Source organism: Moschus berezovskii, chromosome 9 (genome assembly GCF_049115385.1).
Source record: "Moschus berezovskii isolate FMDL1 chromosome 9, NW_MosBer_1.0, whole genome shotgun sequence".
NCBI lineage: Eukaryota > Metazoa > Chordata > Mammalia > Artiodactyla > Moschidae > Moschus > Moschus berezovskii.
The window spans coordinates 27,338,749-27,358,273 of NC_142468.1; the positions used below are offsets into that span (position 1 = coordinate 27,338,749).

Below are 19,525 nucleotides of genomic sequence, written 5' to 3' on the forward strand. Positions count from 1 at the left end.
AATCAGCCATACATACACAAAAACTCCCTCCCTTTTGGACTTCCTTCCTATTCAGGTCACGACAGTGCATTAAGCAGAGTTCCCGGTGTTATACAGTATATTCTCATTAGTTATCTATTTTATATAGAGTATCAATCCCAATCTCCCAGTTTCTCCTAAATATATTTAGTCTTCATCCCTAGTGCCTGGCACAGCTTCTAAAACCTTTGGAATTTCCTGGATTGGGGTGAGTGTCTTTTGTTATTTATAACAAGCCTTTTCCAACCCTAAGGGAGTTTATGGTAATAAGAAGACCCTTGGTGGTGAGTGGGTGAAGGGTGGGGGTGTGTAGGGGATGACAGCTTCAGGAAGGGGGTTGGTTGCCACAGGAACCAGCCCTGTGATTAGAGGGTTGGAACTTCCACACCTCTAGAGGGGAGAAGGGCTGTAGATTGTGTTAATCACCCACTGTCAGTGATTTAACCAACCATGCCTAGATAACGGAGCCTCCATTTGCTGTTGTTCAGTCGCTCAGTTGTGTCCGATTCTTTGCAACCCCATGGACTGCAGCACACCAGGCTTCCGTGTCCTTTACCATCTTCATGAGCTTGTGGAAACTTGTGGCCATCAAGTCGGTGATGCCATCCAGCCAGCTTATCCTCTGTCATCCCCTTCTTCTCCTGCCTTCAATCTTTCCCAGCATCAGAGTCTTTTCCAATGAGTCAGCTCTTCGCATCAGGTGGCCAAAGTATTGGAGTTTCAGCTTCAGCATCAGTCCTTCTAATGAATATTCAAGATTTATTTCCTTTAGGATTAACTGGTTGGATCTCCTTGCAGTCCAAGGGACTCTCAAGAGTCTTCTCCAACACCACAATTCAAAAGCATCAGTTCTTTGGCATTCAGCCTTCTTTATGGTTCAACTCTCACACCCATACATGACTACTGGAAAAACCATAGCTTTGATTGTACAGACCTTCGTTGGCAAAGTAATGTCTCTGCTTTTTAATATGCTGTCTCGATTTGTCTTACTTTTCTTCCAAGGAACAAGCGTCTTTTAATTTCGTGGCTGCAGTCACCTTAAACATGGTTTGGGGTCGCTCTGGATTGATGGACACATCATGGCTTGGGAGAGTGGTACACACAGAGAGGGCATGGAGGTTTCCTGCCCCTTCCCCCATACGTTTCTTCTGGTTGGCTGTTTCTGGGTTGTATCCTTTACAATAAACCAGGAATAGCAAATAAAGTGCCTCCCTGAGCTCTTTGAGCCATTCTAGCAAGTTAACAAACCTAAGGAAGGAGTCATGGAAGTCCTGGCTTTATAGCCTGTCATTCAGAATTTACCAGTGGCATGTGAAGTGGGGGAGTCTTGTGGGACTGAGCCCCAAAGCTGGTGGTCAGTACTAACTCCTTGCAGTTATTGTCAGAATGGAACTGGTGTCCCAGTTGGTCTCTAGAGGTTTGGAGAACAGGTTAGTATGTGTGTGTTGGGGGGGAAAGCCTCACACATTTGGTGGCAGAATGTTTTGAGTAAAAACAGTTCCACCCCATCAGAGATAAGGTATTACATACTACTAAAGCAAGCAGTTTAACACTATACAAGAGTAGTCACAGACCCTGTTCATCATACACACTTGAAATGTAGTTGAAAAGGGGCTGCTTGGTCCACACTGGCCTATTCCCAACCTGCTCCCAACTCTGCTCTCTGTACTCCAACCATGTGGATCTCACGTGGATCTCCTGTGGATCTGCCCACACCATGCCACAGAGCCTCTGCGCATATTTTCCTTTTCTGGGTTCCCTCTACACCAGCCATGGTACTACCTTTACTCTAACAACTTTGGATTCAAGATTTCAGACCTGTATCAGCCACATTCACTAGTTCATTCCTCACTTACCTCAAGCTGCTCTGCCTTTTCTGGACAGTCTTGTAATTCCACATTTTGGAAAGAGATTGTGGTCTGTTGAAATAAATTCTTTAAAGTATTTATTTCTTTTGTAAAGGAATGTCTTTCTTGGATTTCATTCTGTATCAATTCCTTATTTTTTTGGGCTTTCTGGAAAAGCCTAAAGTAGAGCATCAAAATAAGATTATTCCTTTTTTCTGTTTTTCTCTAGGCAATAATTTTATTTCAACAATTAACAAGATGTCTGTATAGCTGACAAAAGACCTTTTTTCTCCTGAGAGAAAATTACCAATTTTCAAGTTTTATATACTATATGAAAAGTGAAAGTGTTAATCACTCAGTCATGTCTGACTCTTTGCGACCCCATGGATTGTAGCCCGCCAGACTCTTCTGTCCATGGAATTCTCTAGGTAAGAATACTGGAGTGGGGAATCATGCCCTTCTCTAGGGGATCTTTCCGACCCAAGGATCAAACCTGGGTCTTCTGCATTGCAGGCAGGTTCTCTACCGTCTGAGCCACCAGGGAACCCCATATACAAACATATATCAAGTTCTATCACTCCATCAAAAACTTCTCTAAACTTTCATCTCAGAATACTTTCTTTTCACACTTTACGTTCCAACTGCCAGCTCTATCCTCTTTTTTTCCATATAATCCCTGAGTTCAGCTGAATATGACTAGAGGTGCAAATGAAGGAATGAGTGGGCTCACAGGGTCAGAGGTGACGCCACTGGTCTTTCTATCTGAGCTGCCCCCACTTGCTATGGATGCAGCCACCATGTTTTTGGCAGAACTTAAGTCATTAAAATCTTTCCTCAGGGCTATCTGGTACTTCTAGCTATAAACATATTATCTCCTTTGACCCAGCAGTCCTACTTCTTGGCATCTTTCTTGATGAATTAATCACAGATGCAGAAATTCTAGCATAACAGTCACTATGACCTTTCGTCAGTTGTGTCCGACTCTGCAATCCCACGGACTGTAGCCCGCCAGGCTCCTCTGTCCATAGAATTCTCTAGGCAAGAATACTGGAGTGGGTTGCCATTTCCTTCTACAATACTCACTGTAGTGTTTTTCTAAAAGTAAAATAGATTATATATAATTTTAAGGTGCTGTATTAGGGGCTTGGTTACAAATGAGCAACTAACACACACACTCACATAAATACACTATTGGGCTTCCCAGGTAGCGCTAGTGATAAAGAATCAACCTGTCAATGCACGAGATGCAAGAGACACAGGGTTTGATCCCTGGGTCAAAAAGATCCCCTGGAGAAGGAAATGGCAACCCACTTCAGTATTCTTGCTTGGAAAATCCCATGCACAGAGGAGCCTGGTGGGCTACAGTCCAAGAGGTCACAAAGAGCTGGACACACCTGAGCAGTACTACTACTAAATACATTATAGCATATCTACATGGTGGTACACAGTTATATTTCAGAGAACATTTAATAGCATAGGAAAATGAACAAAATATGCTGATAGATGGTTCAGCAGAATACAAAACAGGATAGTACTATAATCACAATTTAAAAAATATATATAATCATAGTAAGAAAGTTGAATGATTGGTAGTAAACTGTCACTGAATGGTAAAATTAAAGGTGATTTTTATATTAATCTCTAAACTTCCTTTAATGAATATGTATTACTAAGTTAGAAAAACAGCAGACATTAAAAAGATTTTTTGAAAGATTCACCCACAGTAACACCATGATGGAGAAGGTGTGCTTGTTTGAATTATCATTAATATTCATCTTTTCTACCCTTTTCACACCTCTCAGTGTTGATGCAGCTCAATTCTGCCATACCATCTATCCTTGTTCTATAATATTTTTATATTCTAGAAATTCAATATTTTCTCAATTTTTAGCCTGAGTTGTCATGCCCATTTCCTTACTAGTTTTTCATAAATCTTACTTGTGGCATCGTTCTTGCATAGACATAATCTCTTGAGATGCAGGAACACTTTCCACAGCCCCCAAGCCTTCAGGAGTGTTCTGGATACTTTTTATGCGCTGCAGAAGAAGGGCCAATAACAGCTGCTGCTGCTCCACATTCTCCTCGTATTGGCGTAAACAGTCCAGTAGCCCCGAGAGTTCCTCTGTGGAGGCTGCCTCTTTTGCTTTGGAAATTTCAGGAACTTCTTCTTGAAGATTATCTAGGATAATTACTTCTCGTTCAATCTAATTTAATAAGCAAAAAAAAAAAAAAAAAGGAGCTGAAATAAGTAAAGCATAGTCTTACCACTTCAGGACTCAGGAATCATAATTTTTAAAGACTGGCTCGTCAGAGGATTCCTGATGCTAAATTCCAGTTCAAAGTAATATCTGTCTTCCTAAAGCTGGGAATATTATCCCTCCAGGATTCTAATCCCGCAGTTCCCAGCTATTGATCATGTAGATGCGTGGTTAAAAAGAAATGTTGCTGTTATGAGCTGAAGGACATGCTATTGAATATTTTCATAATTTCTTTTTCCTTTCAGGATCAGTTGCTTTACTAAAGCAATTCCTTGAGTGAGCTCTACCAAACCGCATCCAGGAATTAGAAGAGGTTGGGCAAGTACTGGATAATTTTTCTATAACTCTCTCTTTTCCTTCACATCCAGTCCCTATATACTCAGAAAAGTAACTTCAGGGGGTCCTCATTACCTGTCACCTAAACCAACAGGAATGCTGCCCAAATGACTGGACTGTTCATGTATTTCTCAACCACAGCTAAATGTAGAATTCAGAAATACATAATCTAATAAATCAAATCCCTAGAAAATGGAGTTCTACCAGCTCTGAAACTCAAACAAAGACACAGAAAACCAGATCCCTCTTATTCCCTCCTCAAATCCTCTAGCCCTCTCCTCTGCTGCAGCAAACATTTATCACATTGTTCCAGCATTGTTTAACATTCCTGCTGTATGCTCAGACAGAATCAGGCATCTTGCAGTCTTGACATCACTGAATATCACACAGCTCAACTACACTTATGACAACATGCTAACTGAAATGATGAACTGGATGCCTAGTAAGACGTGCCAAAGAATGAGAATTCAGGGACCAACTAAGTTTCTCAGGGACCAACGGTCTGGGGCATACCAGCACTTCTATAAGGTAAAGATCAAGTTGTTCAATATTGCACTTCTACTGCCAAGAAAGAGGCACAGCACCAGATGGACCCTTTGGGATTTTGGCAGCTGTGTATGTTATACTTGTGACTGTTGCTCAGATCCATTTATCAGAATGCTGCCAGTGTGGAGGGGGCAGTGAAGCAGGGCCAGGCTGTGGTATAAGCTGCCCTGTCACTTGGGCCATAGGTTCCAACCGAGTCTCCAACTGCTAGAATACATGGGTACATGTGCAGATTGGCCCCTCGCCAAAGGACTCAGTTATGGAGTTTGTGCTTTCCATCACCTCAAACCTAAATTCAGTTGAACTGAAGCCCTAGTTCTCAGGCAGGCAGCTGCAGTTCCCCAGGGAATGGGAAACGGGTTCCACTGGGTCATTTTACAGTATGCCCCACCCTGCACTGGTCAAAGAAAGAAATTGCTATGTTGACAGAGGTAACTGTCCATCTAGGGTTTACAACATACACTGGGGTTGAAAGAACTGTCTTCATAATCCAGGATTAATGAAGCATCTCTTGGTGCTTCCATGGCCAGTGATAACCATAAACAGGCAACTGCAGCAACCAGGACCCAATAAGAGTAAAGCGACTGAAGGCTCTAACATTTCCTAGGTCAATTCTCCTATCTCCCACTCCTGCTCCCTCGGATCACTTCCCAAAATAAACCACCTGCTGACAAGCCCCTGTCTCAGGTTCTGCTCGCTGCTGTTAAAGCTGGTAAGTCATCAGGAAGAGAATGCAAGTGGGAAGAATAATTTTTTAGGACAATATTTTCATCCAAAGCCAGGCAATTCTTCAACTTGTGAATGGATAAACTGTTGTGTGTGAGTCTAGTAGAATATTACTCAGAAATGAACTACTGATACAAGCAACAACATGAAGGAATTTCACACATACCATGCTTAGCGAAAAAAGGCCAAACTCAAAAGCATTTTTATGACTCTAAAAATGGCAAGACAGATTAATGATTGCCACAGGCTGGAGGTAACAGAAGGGACTGACTACAAAGGGGCACAGGGAAATTTCTGGGTGATGGAAATGTTTGAAGTCTTGATTCTATTGGTGGTCATGTGACAATGCACTTCTCAAAATGAAGCAAACCCTAAATTAGTAAAAGAGTTGCCACAAAGATTATACATTCACTCTGCAGTCTCAGGATGATTTTCCTTGGACAGAGCAGTCTAACAAAAATTGGTTATAAAACTTTTAGGTTCAGTCAGTTATAAAGTTTAGTCTTGAAAGGGAGGAGGAACTATAGTTGTTTCATAAGTAAACACAGTGAAGGAGACTGAAAAACTTGCAAGCAACAAAAATAGGAACTAAAACTAAAGCAGAAAAGACTTTGGGATCTTTGGTAAAAGGGAAAGAAGACAGCCTTACACCTCCCATCATTATTGAAGACATGTCTTTATTTCAGCACATTATGATCAGTGAAGCATAAAGTGATGATCTTGAATAACCAGGAATGAATAATTAAATTAAGCAGATTCTGCTTAAGAAAACAGGAGGGAAAACAAATTAAATTAAATTAATCAAAATTTAAATTAATTTTTTAATTTGTAAATTTAAATAAGCATTTATGCATTTGAAAACATACTTACAAAACTTTTCTTTCATAAAGATACTGGATTGTTGTATTAGTATAGACTTTTTAAAAACAAATTCATTTTGCCACCTGTAAAATCATCAACCATGCCAAGAGAATCTTGCATGTACAGGTATTTAGATGGTATAATTTTTATTGAATGGATGAAAGCTGTTTTAAACTCTTATATCAATTTGGTAGGTATAAATATCATTTAAGTGGATAGTTGAGTGGTTAAAAATGAAGTGTAAGTTGAATCTTCCATCACTCACTTATGAAACTGAGCAACTTAATCTCACTGGGCCTCACTTTCTTCATCTATAAAATGAGGATAGTAAAAATATCTACACTTCATAGGATTCTTGCGAGGATAAATGTACATGTAACACATATAAAGTGCTTAGCACTGTGCCTGACACATGTTCAATTAAGTGCCTATTAAGTATTAGTAGTTATTACTGTTAGTACAGGAGAATATATTTTGTTTGCATTACTCTTTGAAAGACATTTTGTCAGCAGATACTGTCAAATGTCATATGAATAACTACAAATATAACTACTACTAAACAACTACTAAGTATGGTTGCATAGGGTATAGAGCAAGAAAAGATAATGCAATAAAATATAAAGAACAATAAGGTTAGGGCTGCCCTAGACCTGGATTTGAATAAAAGCTGTCCCACAACAAATACTAAGTGCCAATTTAGTGCAAAGCCTTGTTCAGATTCTAAAATTATGGCATGGGCAAAATAGATATGGTCCCAGTGCACAGCCCCAGTTTAATCACTAGCTTGGAGGGCTTGTATCAACTTAAATTTCTAAGTGCCTCAGCTTTTCCATTTAGAAAATGGTGAGAACAGGTAACTTGTGAGGGCCATACAAAGATTCAGTGACATCATGTGTGAACTGCCTTTGTTTTCCTCCAGCCCTGCTGCATGGTTTGTGGGATCTTAGTTCTCTGACTAGGGATCAAACCCGTGCCCCCTGCAATGAGAGCAAGAAGTTCCTAACCACTGGACTGCCTTCTCAGCACAGCACACGAGAACACGCTGCACAGAAGGGCCTCAGTAAACGGTGCCATTGTGGATGAGAAAGAACTGGAGGCTGGCAGCCCTGCTAAATGTACAATTTACAAAGCTCCTTGATGTTTTCACATTCAAGAGACTATTTACTAATCCAACCCAGGCAACATCAGTAAAGTGATACTCATTTTCAAGAAGACCAAGTTTTAAGTAGAAATATATGACAGTGCTAAACGTTTAAATCCTAAAGCAATGTGACCTACTGCCAATCAAGTATTGGTTATATTTGTTTTAAGCAAATTCAGCAGGAATTTTGACAGGCATAAGAGAGAAGAGTTTTAATTTAGCATTCTGATTTGTACCTCATTTATGACTGGTTCTGTAGAAAGATTAAGGAATACCCTAAGATAATTTTATGTGGTGTTGGAGAAGACTGTTGAGACTCGCTTGGACAGCAAGGAGATCAAACTAGTCAATCCTAAAGGAAATCAGTCCTGAATATTCATTGGAAGGAGTGATGATGAAACTGATGCTCCAATACTTTGGCTACCTGATGTGAAAAGCCAACTCATTAGAAAAGACCCTGATGCTGGGAAAGATTGAAGGCAGGAGGAGAAGGGGACGACAGAGCATGAGATGGTTGGATGGCATCAGCGACTCGATGGACATGGGTTTGGGTGAACTCTGGGAATTGGTGATGGACAGGGAGGCCTGGTGTGCTGCGGTTCATGGGGTTGCAAAGAGTCGGACACGACTGAGCGACTGAACTGAACTGAACTGAACTGAAGCTGAAGAAGTGAGACAATGCTTGTTTTACTCAGTACCTCTCAAATAGAAGGAAATAGCAACCCACTCCAATATTCATGTCTGGAGAATCCCATGGACAGAGGGGCCTGGCAGACTAAAGTCCATGGGGTTTCAGAGAGTTGGACACAACTGAACAACAACAACTCAAATCAAAAATGACCAATAAATGGTCATTATTATTAGACCTATTTGCTTCTAGGATTGTATTCATAGGTGTGATGATTAAGCATTTTTTGCAGTTAGGCTCAAATCATTTGAAAATAAATTATCTCACATATCCTCTGTAGACTTTATTAGGAAATTCATGAAAACAGTTTTCACTAATATCTTACATTTTATTTCACATACAGATGTTAGAAGTGGAAGTTTCTATAAACCAGACAATTGCCGATTCTTATGTCACCCAATGCTTACAACTCCTGGACACAGCAGAAATAGAGAAGAGGTAAGCTCTCCAGGATTCATGATGGCTGTGAGAATGTGGATGGCAATGCAACTGGGCGGGCCTTCCACCACATGAATCTTAGCATCAGTGCCTGTGGCTGTGCGATTGATAGAGCGCTATGGGGCCCATCTTCTGGCTGTATATTAGGAAAAGTCTTGCTTCATAGCCATAGAAATATCAGGACCCCTTTTCCCTGTGGTAGAAGGGTGGGCTTAACAGACCAGATGATTTGCAAACACATGTCTGCCAAGTCCAGTTAACTAACTTTTTTATTCCAAAGGGTTCTTTTATAGTATGTTTTCCTCTCTACCTTCAGCCTCATGATATTTTGCTATTTAAAAAAGAAATTTCAAAGGACTGCTGTTTCCTGCAGTTGGCTATGTCACAGCTGTGAAAGAAGAGACTTCTTTCTATGCTGTGAACATGGGGTTGGGGTCTCTGGGCAGTTCCAGTCGGGCTGAGCAGAGCCCCTCAGACAGCCTGGTGGCACTACCTGCGCCTGCTCACACAGCTGGTGCATCTGCCAACAGCAGCCCAGAGTGGGCCTGGCCTCCTAAATGACTTCTCCATACGTCTCCATAGGCATTCATTTCCTCCCCATCATTACCCATATGCTTCTGAATTGTCTTTCAGCATCACTAATGCAGAAGAAATACACACCCCATTTCTTCCTACCTCTGAAGTAATCAATACAAGCCAGTTTCAAGATGATTAACTACTTTTGATCTGGTTAGCATGATTTTTCCCATAATAAATAAAAGGCCCTATTTCTCACATGAAGAGTGTTATTTATCTGGGAAAGAAATAGCTGAGTAGCTGCAGAAAGCATGTTCTTTAATGCTGAAATTATGTAGTGTACAATCCTCAAGTAATCAATAACATTACGAGGGACCTACCTATTCATCCATTTGCCACTGACCCCATGTTTAGTTTTCCATAAAGCACTTGGCATAATCTGTGTCAAAACAGCTTGTTTGAGGTCATGCATGTCAGCAAAATACCAGGCCATGTGCAGTTCTCTTCTGCTCAACACCTTTCACCAACCCACACACTCCCCCTGCTCCAGCCCCAAATTCCCCATCATGTTTAAGTTGAATGGTGCTCAGATCTAAAATAGTCTTTCTAGGTAAAAATGGCAAATCTGAGTTTGACATGATCGAGCAAGTGAAAAAGAGCAAAGATAATTTTATACTATTTGAAATTTTCCTTCTAAATGTATGTGATGCCTTAGGCCTCAGCCATGGTTATATTAACATCTGTGATCAATTTATACTATGGAGGTTCTCTTTGAGACAGTCTTTGGAAAGAACATCTTACATACTTTTAGGTCAATTATTAACAACTGTAGTTAATTTCCACAGTTAACAACTATAATTAATTTCAAAAAAAGTTGGTTATTATGAATATTATCTTATTCTAACCTTTAATGTGATGGAGAGACAGTTATTTTTTAAGAGGGCTTAAGTTTTCATGCCAAAGTTTTCACTGCTTAAGTTTTAATTAATGCCAAAGAATGCTCAAACTACCGCACAATTGCACTCATCTCACATGCTAGTAAAGTAATGCTCAAAATTCTCCAAGCCAGGCTTCAGCAATACGTGAACCGAGAACTTCCAGATGTTCAAGCTGGTTTTAGAAAAGGCAGAGGAACCAGAGATTAAATTGCCAACATCTGATGGAGCATCGAAAAAGAAAGAGAGTTCCAGAAAAACATCTATTTCTGCTTTATTGACTATGCCAAAGCCTTTGACTGTGTGGATCACAATAAACTGTGGAAAATTCTGAAAGAGATGGGAATACCAGACCACCTGACCTGCCTCTTGAGAAACCTGTATGCAGGTCAGGAAGCAATCGTTAGAACTGGACATGGAATAACAGAATGGTTCCAAATAGGAAAGGAGTACGTCAAGGCTGTATATTGTCACCCTGCTTATTTAACTTATATGCAGAGTACATTATGAGAAATCCTGGGCTGGAGGAAGCACCAGCTGGAATCAAGATTGCCAGGAGAAATATTAATAACCTCAGATATGCAGAAGACACCACCCTTATGGCAGAAAGTGAAGAAGAACTAAAGAGTCTCTTGATGAAAGTGAAAGAGCAGAGTGAAAAAGTTGGCATAAAGCTCAACATTCAGAAAACTAAGATCATGGCATCTGGTCCCATCACTTCATGGCAAATAGATGGGGAAACAGTGGAAACAGTAACTGACTTTATTTTTCTGGGCTCCAAAATCCCTGCAGATGGTGATTGTAGCCATGAAATTAAGAAACGCTTACTCCTTGGAAGGAAAGTAATGACAGTATATTAAAAAGCAGAGACATTACTTTGTCAACAAAGGTCCATCTAGTCAAGGATATGGTTTTTCCAGTGGTCATATATGGATGTGAGAGTTGGACTATAAGAAAGCTGAGCGCCAAAGAATTGATGCTTTTGAACTGTGGTGTTGGAGAAGACTCTTGAGGGTCCCTTGACTGCAAGGAGATCCAACCAGAGTCCATCCTAAAGGAGATCAGTCCTGCATGTTCACTGGTAGGACTGATGTTGAAGCTGAAACTCCAATACTTTGACCACCTGATGCGAAGAGCTGACTCATTTGAAAAGACCCTGATGCTGGGAAAGACTGAGGGAAGGAGGAGAAGGGGATGACAGAGGATGAGATGATTGGATGGCATCACCGACTCAATGGACATGGGTTTGGGTGGACTCTGGGAGTTGGTGATGGACAGGGAGGCCTAGTGTGCTGCCGTTCATGGGGTCGCAAAGGGTCGGACACGACTGAGCGACTGAACTGAAGTGAACTTATCTGTACAATAAAGATTTTACAGATTATATGGGCAACTAATCACTTATTTCTAAATTATCTGACACTGAAAAAATGCCACTATCATGAATGAACTTGAATCATTCTTGAATCACATCTTGGAGATTGTTTTGCTAGGACCTGATCGCTATAAACCATGGACTTGGTTCCATATATGTGATGTAAACAAATGGTACAGATTGAGGGCTTTTTTTATAATAAAAAAAATGAAAATAATAAAACAATTTAAATGACACATGTTAGTAAACTGTATGCTGTGATTGTTGCACATGAAGCACTTACTTCTTCATGGACAAATTTCCACTCCTGCTTCAGTTCTTCACACCACATCTCCCACTGTTTAGCAGCTTCCAGCAAGCTCAGCCATCTCCCCCACAGAGCCGACGTGCTCCTGAGCAAACAGAGGCTGTCACCCTCCGTGCACGTGGCTCTCAAGCGTCTGAGGACCTGTCGTTGTTTCAGCAGTTCTTCCTTGGCTGACATAAGATTTGACACCAAGGCCTTAAGAGAGAAAAGAAAAGGAGGAATATAATTTTTCTGAATTCAGAACTGTTCTGAAAGCTATAAACTATTTTAATCTTGAACAGTTAATGTTTTTAAATCATCCATAAGTAAGATGTGATCCATTTTTTATTCCTTTTGAAAGTCAATTTGAGATAGATGAGAAGTATCAATGTTTTGTTATACAGCACATGAATTTAGAATTATGGGGACAAATAATGACCCATAAATCACATTTTCCAAGTAAACATGGGTTTTCCAAGGTAAATATTCCTAGAAGTTCATTTTTTTTTTAATTTTAATGTAAGTCTCCTATTTTGTTGTTATTCAGTCACTAAATTGTGTCTGAGTCTTTGCAACCCTGTGGACTACAGCACACTAGGCCTCCCTGTCCTTCACTATCTCCTGGAGTTGGCCCAAGTTCATGTTCTTGAGTTGGTGATGCTATTCCAACATCTCATCCTCTGCCTCCTTCTTCTCCTTTTGCCTTCAATCTTTCCCAGGATCAGGGCCTTTTTCCAATGAGTCAGCTCTTCCCATCAGATGGCCAAAGTATTGGAGCTTCAGCATTAGTCCTTCCAATAAATATTCAGGGTTGATTTCCTTTGGGATGGACTGGTTTGATCTCCTTGCTGTACAAGTGACTTTCAAGAGTCTTCTCCAGCACCACAAGTTGAAAGCATCAGTTCTTCAGTGCTCAGCCTTCCTTATGGTCCAACTCACATATCCATAGATGGCTACTGGAAAGACCATAGCTTTGGCCCATATTTTACTAGATAGGTATTAATAATTTGTACAAAACTGACTGCATCAACCACCAACTCATTAGTTAAGGTTTTTAGGTTTTGGGTTTGTTTGTTTTGTGGTAGATGATAAACACAGATGATTTAAAATGTTCTCATCCAAATGCTTATAACACAATACTGTAACAGACAAAAAATGCAAAAACTAAAATTGCTCAGTAAGAGAATATAAAAAGTAACCAGAATTTAGCACTTAAGATAGTTGCATTAAATGCTCTGTCATAGACCCAGTGATCTCCAACAAAGTAACAAGCAAGGTAAAGCTTTCAAAAGAATGATTAATAAGGACAGTATGCTACTGGGGAGATGACTGTCCTGTGAACCCGACTGATTAACTCTCAGAACCAATGCTTCATTTTCCCCATGGCTTTTGGTTTAGGAATTTTCTTGAGTGTATGAATTGAATTAAAGATTTCTGTGGGTCATAACAGAGCCACATCTTCCAATGCCTCCACCTGCTCTTTCTGCCAATTTTTTGCACACAGTCTTACTGAAGATTTGGATTATCTGTTACCTTGCTCTGTTCCAAGCGCTCCAAAGCTTCTTTGTAAGACACTGGCAAGGGGCACATGGACTGTCCAAGAATGGTTTCCATCTGGCTGAGGTTAGTGCAAATTTTCTCATTTATATTCCTATAGAGTTTGTAACTGTCAAGACACCTAGTGAGGCACAGTTGGGGGAAAACAGTAATATTAAACTTTATTTAGTGCAATAAATTCTGAGCTTTCCAGAATGTATCCTGAAACCCTAATAAAAAACAGAATTTAATTCTCTTTTTGCTACTCGGTGTATTTCAACAAATATTTATTGAGTACTTCCCCCTCACCAGATCTGCATGAGACTTTTAATGCAAATATTAACAGGTAGATAAGACTGTTCCCCAGACATTTAAACTTTGGAAAACTGTATTCTTGAACACTGCCAACAAGGTGTAAATTGGTACAATTCTTATAGAAAGCGCCTTCGTCTTAAAACTGCTTATAACTTTTGATCAAGAAATATTCACAAAAGAGGCTCCAGTTCGTTAGCAATAATAAAGATACAAATTAAAACTGCAATGAAATATCATTTCTCAACCATCAGACTGGCAAAAATTAAACCTCACAACATTAAGTATTGATGAGGATATGGGACCACTGGAATATTAATATGCTGCTGGCTTGAGTAGAAATGGATAAAATCATTTGGAATTAAAAATTTAAGATGTGTATAACTTTTGACCCAGTAATCACAATCCTAACTATACACCCAAGGGAAGCTCTTGAATTTGAAAACGTTCTTCCTAGCACTGTTTGTTAACGAAAAAACTGAATCCAAATATCTACCAATACCTGGGTGAGTGACTTTTACTACAGACAAAACATGAATGAACTTCAGGATCATAATGGTAAGTGTGAACATGTGTGTTGTCATATGTGAAACGAATCATCAGTTCAGGATTGATGCATGTTATAGGATGCCCGGGGCTGGCGTGCGGGGATGACCCAGAGGGAGGATAAAGGGAGGAGGGAGGTGGGAGGGGGGTTCAGGAGGGGGAACTCATGTACACCCGGGGCGAATTCATGTCAACGTATTGCAAAACCAACCAATATAATATTGTAAAATAATTTGCCTCCAATAAAAAATTAATAAAGTAAAAAGTAAAAAAAATAAATAATGGTAAGTGTGAAAGAAATGAAGTCACAGAAAAGAAAACATACATGAAAATAGGTCATAAATACATAGCAAAAATATTTTTTAAAGCAAAGGCATGGTCAATAAAGATAGGATAATGGTTATTTCTGAGAGGAGAGGGAAGGAGTCCACAAAGGAATTCAAAAGTCATGATGTTTACCTTTGAACCTTTCAGTACAAAGCTGTTTGTCATTATTCTTTATACTACATGCAGATTTATATAAACATTCCATTTTAAGTACTTGATATTAAGAAAAAATTAAATAAATGCAAGAGAATATTTGCTATAGTTTTCCTCAGTGATTTTTATTTTCCATGTTTTCCAAATTATTTCTAACATGTACATGTTAATTATAATATATATTTGTTCTTAAAGCATTACCTTTAGAAAGAAGGACCTACCTTTCTACTTCAGCTTCCTTTACTTTGGCTGCCTCCCTCAAGGCTGAGTTCTTAGAAACTAAGTCCTGTAAAGTGCACTCAAGTTGTCGTTTAGCTTCCAGGCTGGATATGGTCCCCAAATTCTCAGTGAGGTCCTGGATGCCTGCTATTGTGGATTTCAGTTCCTCTTGTTTCTGGCGAGGCACCTCTACTGCTTCTTCTGGATTATCAAGATCTACTCTATGCGACGCAATGATGGCTTCCAGATCGGAGATGATCCCCATGGCCCTGGAGACTGCTTCATTATAGCGTGTCATATTTTCATAAGCATCATTCAAGACATTCTGGTGAATGGGAGATTAAATGCTGTGATGAAATTTTCAAATTTGGGGGATTTTTGTCATTTTTGAATGTCTGTGATACATTCATAATATGTCTCTGGGTCATACAAGAGCAAGCATTGCATAGTTTTAGCTTGATAATATTATACTGATATTTTTAAATGAATAGGCTTTACTTTGCATAAAGAAAATTATTTCTAGATTTCACATTTCAATTATTTCATATTTCAATTTCAAATATTTCCTAAAGAAAATTGGATTTCTAAGAAATCCAATCTAAATTTAAAAATACATGTCAAGAATCATGTCTAATGATATATATTAATGCTCCAGAACTCTTGTATTAGACTATTAAACAACTAAATATATTTAATGTATACAACCTCAAGCAATATTTGTGAAAAAAAAAAAAAACTGGAAAGACTCCCTCCCCAGATCTGCTGCATTTCTAAACTAATGTCTTGCCATTAACTTTAGTTTTGAGCACATCACTTAATGTCTCCAGATCTCTGTCTTCTTGCTGAAATAACAAATAGTTGAAATAAAGAACTTAAAAGGTCCCTTCAGTCCATCTCTAAGCATAACAGTTTGAGGATTAATGTACAGTGCTTCTGGAAACCATATTAAAATCAAGTGGAGAAATTTATTAAGTATCAATTTAAAGAACATATTAGAGTTCATATGACTTTATATTTCTATAGCACTTATACCTAGCAAAATAGTTCAAATACATTATCTAAAGAAGGGAGTTAACGTCCCTATTCTATAAATTTAGTGTGACAATTCAGAAAACACAGTGAAAGGAGTTATGTTAAGCACAGTGTGTTTAACTGATACCTAAGATATCTACCCTTTTACTACAGGAAGGGAGGGAGTTTGCTGCAGTCGCTCTTCAACAGGCATCAGCAAACCTTTCCTGTAAAGGGTCAGACTAAATATTTCAGGTTTTGCAGGACATACAGACTGTCACAACTACTCAACCCAGATGTTGTAGCAGGTGGGCAGCCATAACAAGCCATAAAGTGAATGGGCATGGCTGTGTTCCAGTAAGACTTTATTTATAAAATCAGATGCTGTAGGCAGATTGACCAATGATCCTTAATTTGATGACCATTCTCTAAAAGCAGACAGATCTCAACATGAATCCTGGTTCTGTTACTACTGAAAGACCTTGAGAAAATGGTAGTTTCTGAACTTCAATTTCCTTGTTTTAAAATGAGGCTAATATTAGCACCCACTTCACAGAGTTGCTGTGAGGATTAAAGTGTTCAGCATACTTCCTAGACATTGCAAGTGCTAAAGAAATGTGGAGCTATTGTGTTGTGTTCTTTACACCATATTTATTCCACTACATTCTGCTATTACTAAAAAAAAACAAAACCCAAACTTTTTGGTTCTGAGCCCAACAGAGTCTACAAGGCAGATAGAACTACTGGTGTCAAACATCTTTTTCCACTCTAAGCACTATATTTTGATGTGGAGTGAGTTGGGGCTATAAACTGGCCCTTTGAAGTTCTTTAAAATGACTATTCTCCTGTATAGAATGTTCTTATAGAACCTGTAACTTCTGTTTTTTTAATGTGTTTATTTTTAATTGAAGGATAATTGCTTTACAGTATTGTGTTGGTTTGTATCAAACATCAACATGGATCAGCCATAAGGACCTGTTACTTCTTGAGAAATGTAGATATTAGAGTAAAACATAAAATCAGGTTTTTATGTTTTAGAAACATGAAACTAAAACAAATACATTAACTGCCTAATTAAAAAACTTACAGTGCGGGAATCAATGCTTGCATTAAGCTGCAGGTAAAGATCTTCAATGTCATTTAATTTTGCCTCCACATCACTAGCTTCAGAAGAATTTTCTTCACTTTGCTTCTCAATAACAGTCACAGCTTTAACGCTATCCATTACTGCCTGAACTTGTTCCTGAAACACTTCACAATTATCTTTTTCATCTTGAATATATGCAATTTGCAAATTTATAAGTAATGGCTGTTGTAACTGAGATTTTATCTGATTTAAAACATGTAAAGAATTTTCTAGTTTGTCCTGAAAATCCTTTTCATCCATTTCTTTCAGTTGGGATTGCAGGGCCACTTTTTGTTGGAGAACCTGGAGCAACTTATTATTTTCTTCTTCATGCAGCTTTAGTTGTTGTATTTCTCTCTCTTTGAATAAGTCATCAAAGACTTTATTTTCACTTAATTCCTTGATAATCTCATGATACAAGCTCATGACTTTCCCAATTCTCTGATTCAAAATTTGAGCATTGAGCAGACTGCTTTCTGGTGGAGTGTTAGGCATTGTTAGTACTGGTTCAGCCCTTTTCTTAATTTGTAAATCCAAAGCCTTCAGTTTAGCTAGTGATGCTTGATATTTGTCGTATTCTGCCACGAACATATTCAACTGCTTAATTTTTTCTTCAAGTTCTCGTTCTTTTTCAAGTACTTGGGTTTGTATTTGATCAAGTTGGGTCCAATCCCAGTTTAGTTCTATACAGTCAAACACTTCTTTGAGTTTCAGTACTTGTAGGATACTAGATTGAATGCCAGTGATTTGGTTTTTAAGATGATACAACTCCTCTTTAACATCTGGATTTACTTCTGGATTTAGTAGAAGTTCATTGTGCTGTATATGGTCAAACTCCTTCTGAAGTGCAGATATTTTTTCATGAAATTCTCTGTAAAAATTTATCTTGTGTTCTACTTCATTACATTTATTTTGAATGAATCTTTGAGTTCTGTTGGCTCTAGTCTTAAGATTTTTCAATCGATCATCTAGAAATAATCTTTCAAATACACTTAGATCCTTAGAGATGTTTGTTTGTTCCTGAAGATGTGTCGAGATTACACTCTTAATTTCCTGCAATTCCTTCTGAGAAGTGGTCAAAGCAACATACAGTTGTTCTAGTTCAGCTTCTGTGGAGATTATTTCTGTCTTGGGGATTATCAGTGTTTCATTTCCTTGAAGTGAAAGTTGAACCTTCCCTATTATGGCAACAAATTTGCTTCTTTCTTCCAATTTAAGTTCTAATTGCTGTGATCGTTGGGTTGATTTTAAAACCAGCATTTGGTATTGATTCTGTAAGTCCTGAAGGAGGTTATTTAAATCATTGCTCTCATATGCTGTGAGGTTAGGAATATTATCTTTGACCTCTTCAACCAAGGACTCCACAACCTGCTGCTTATCTAGAATGCCATCATGCACCACCTTGCATTTTCTGATCTGTGAAAGAATGTCATCTGGGAGAAGGGCAACGGGAGGAGTGAGTTCACCTAACAGACTCTTGACCCATAAGATAGCCTCTTTCATTTTGTATCTGGTTTCATACTTCTTGATCTGATTTTCCACCTCCATGTTTAATGGTTCCAGTGCTTCCAACTGCTTCTGCAAATTACTTATTGCATCTTCTAAAATCTTCCTTTCTTTTTCTCCCCAAATCCTCTTCATCTGAAGTTCAGCTCGCCCCTTGAGCACAGAAAACCTATGCTTTATAGTATGGAGTTCAGTGGCCAAAGCAACCATGCTTAGATTCCCTTCCTGGGCTTCTGGAGAGTTCAGCCTTAACTGCAGATGCTGCTGCTGCTGCTGCAGAGAAGTTTCAAGGTCTTGAATCTTACTCATGAGAAACATAAACTCATCGTGTCCCACTGCTTGTTGAGAATACTTCTTTTGAACCAGTTGTTCCACTTGCTCCCAACCATGTTCAAGTAGCTTGATCTGGCTTTCCAAGAGCTTCTTATCCATGTCAGTCAGACAGTTTGATAAATTTTCCCATTCGATTTTCATCTTGCTTAAAGAATCTTTCTCTTTTTCTATTGATGCCAGAAAATTTTTAATTTTGTCCATATAGGTTGCACTGTCCAGGAGTCCCCTAGCAAAAGAAGAAAAAGTGAAGCTTGTTAATGATGGGAAGTAGACTCATAGGCAGCTTGAGGGTGGAGTAAAAATAACAGACTCATTTTGCTGATTGTTCATTATCTATTTTCACTGGATGAGTAAATCCTAGTTTTAACAGAGGTGGCTCTCTATTTTGTATGGAGGGGATACAACTCTGATCTAGACATAAGTAAGGACCACAAAAGCCATTTCTTTGGAATTAAAACTTCAGAGAAGAAGAAACTTTGCCAGTGGAC

General features: G+C 38.9%; 1 protein-coding gene across 7 annotated transcripts in view; it reads right to left on the reverse strand.

Annotated features, from left to right (window-relative positions):
- SYNE2 (spectrin repeat containing nuclear envelope protein 2) overlaps positions 1-19,525 on the reverse strand; it is a 330,412-nt gene that overhangs the window by 134,805 nt on the left and 176,082 nt on the right. For all 7 annotated transcript variants that reach the window (XM_055435962.2, XM_055435961.2, XM_055435957.2 and 4 more), the window contains 6 exons: positions 17,160-19,263; positions 15,064-15,386; positions 13,502-13,646; positions 11,966-12,184; positions 3,804-4,069; positions 1,875-2,043 (listed from right to left, as the gene is read on the reverse strand). In XM_055435962.2, the coding sequence (XP_055291937.2) occupies positions 1,875-2,043; positions 3,804-4,069; positions 11,966-12,184; positions 13,502-13,646; positions 15,064-15,386; positions 17,160-19,263 (3,226 nt within the window). The remainder of the gene's footprint in view (positions 1-1,874; positions 2,044-3,803; positions 4,070-11,965; positions 12,185-13,501; positions 13,647-15,063; positions 15,387-17,159; positions 19,264-19,525) is intronic.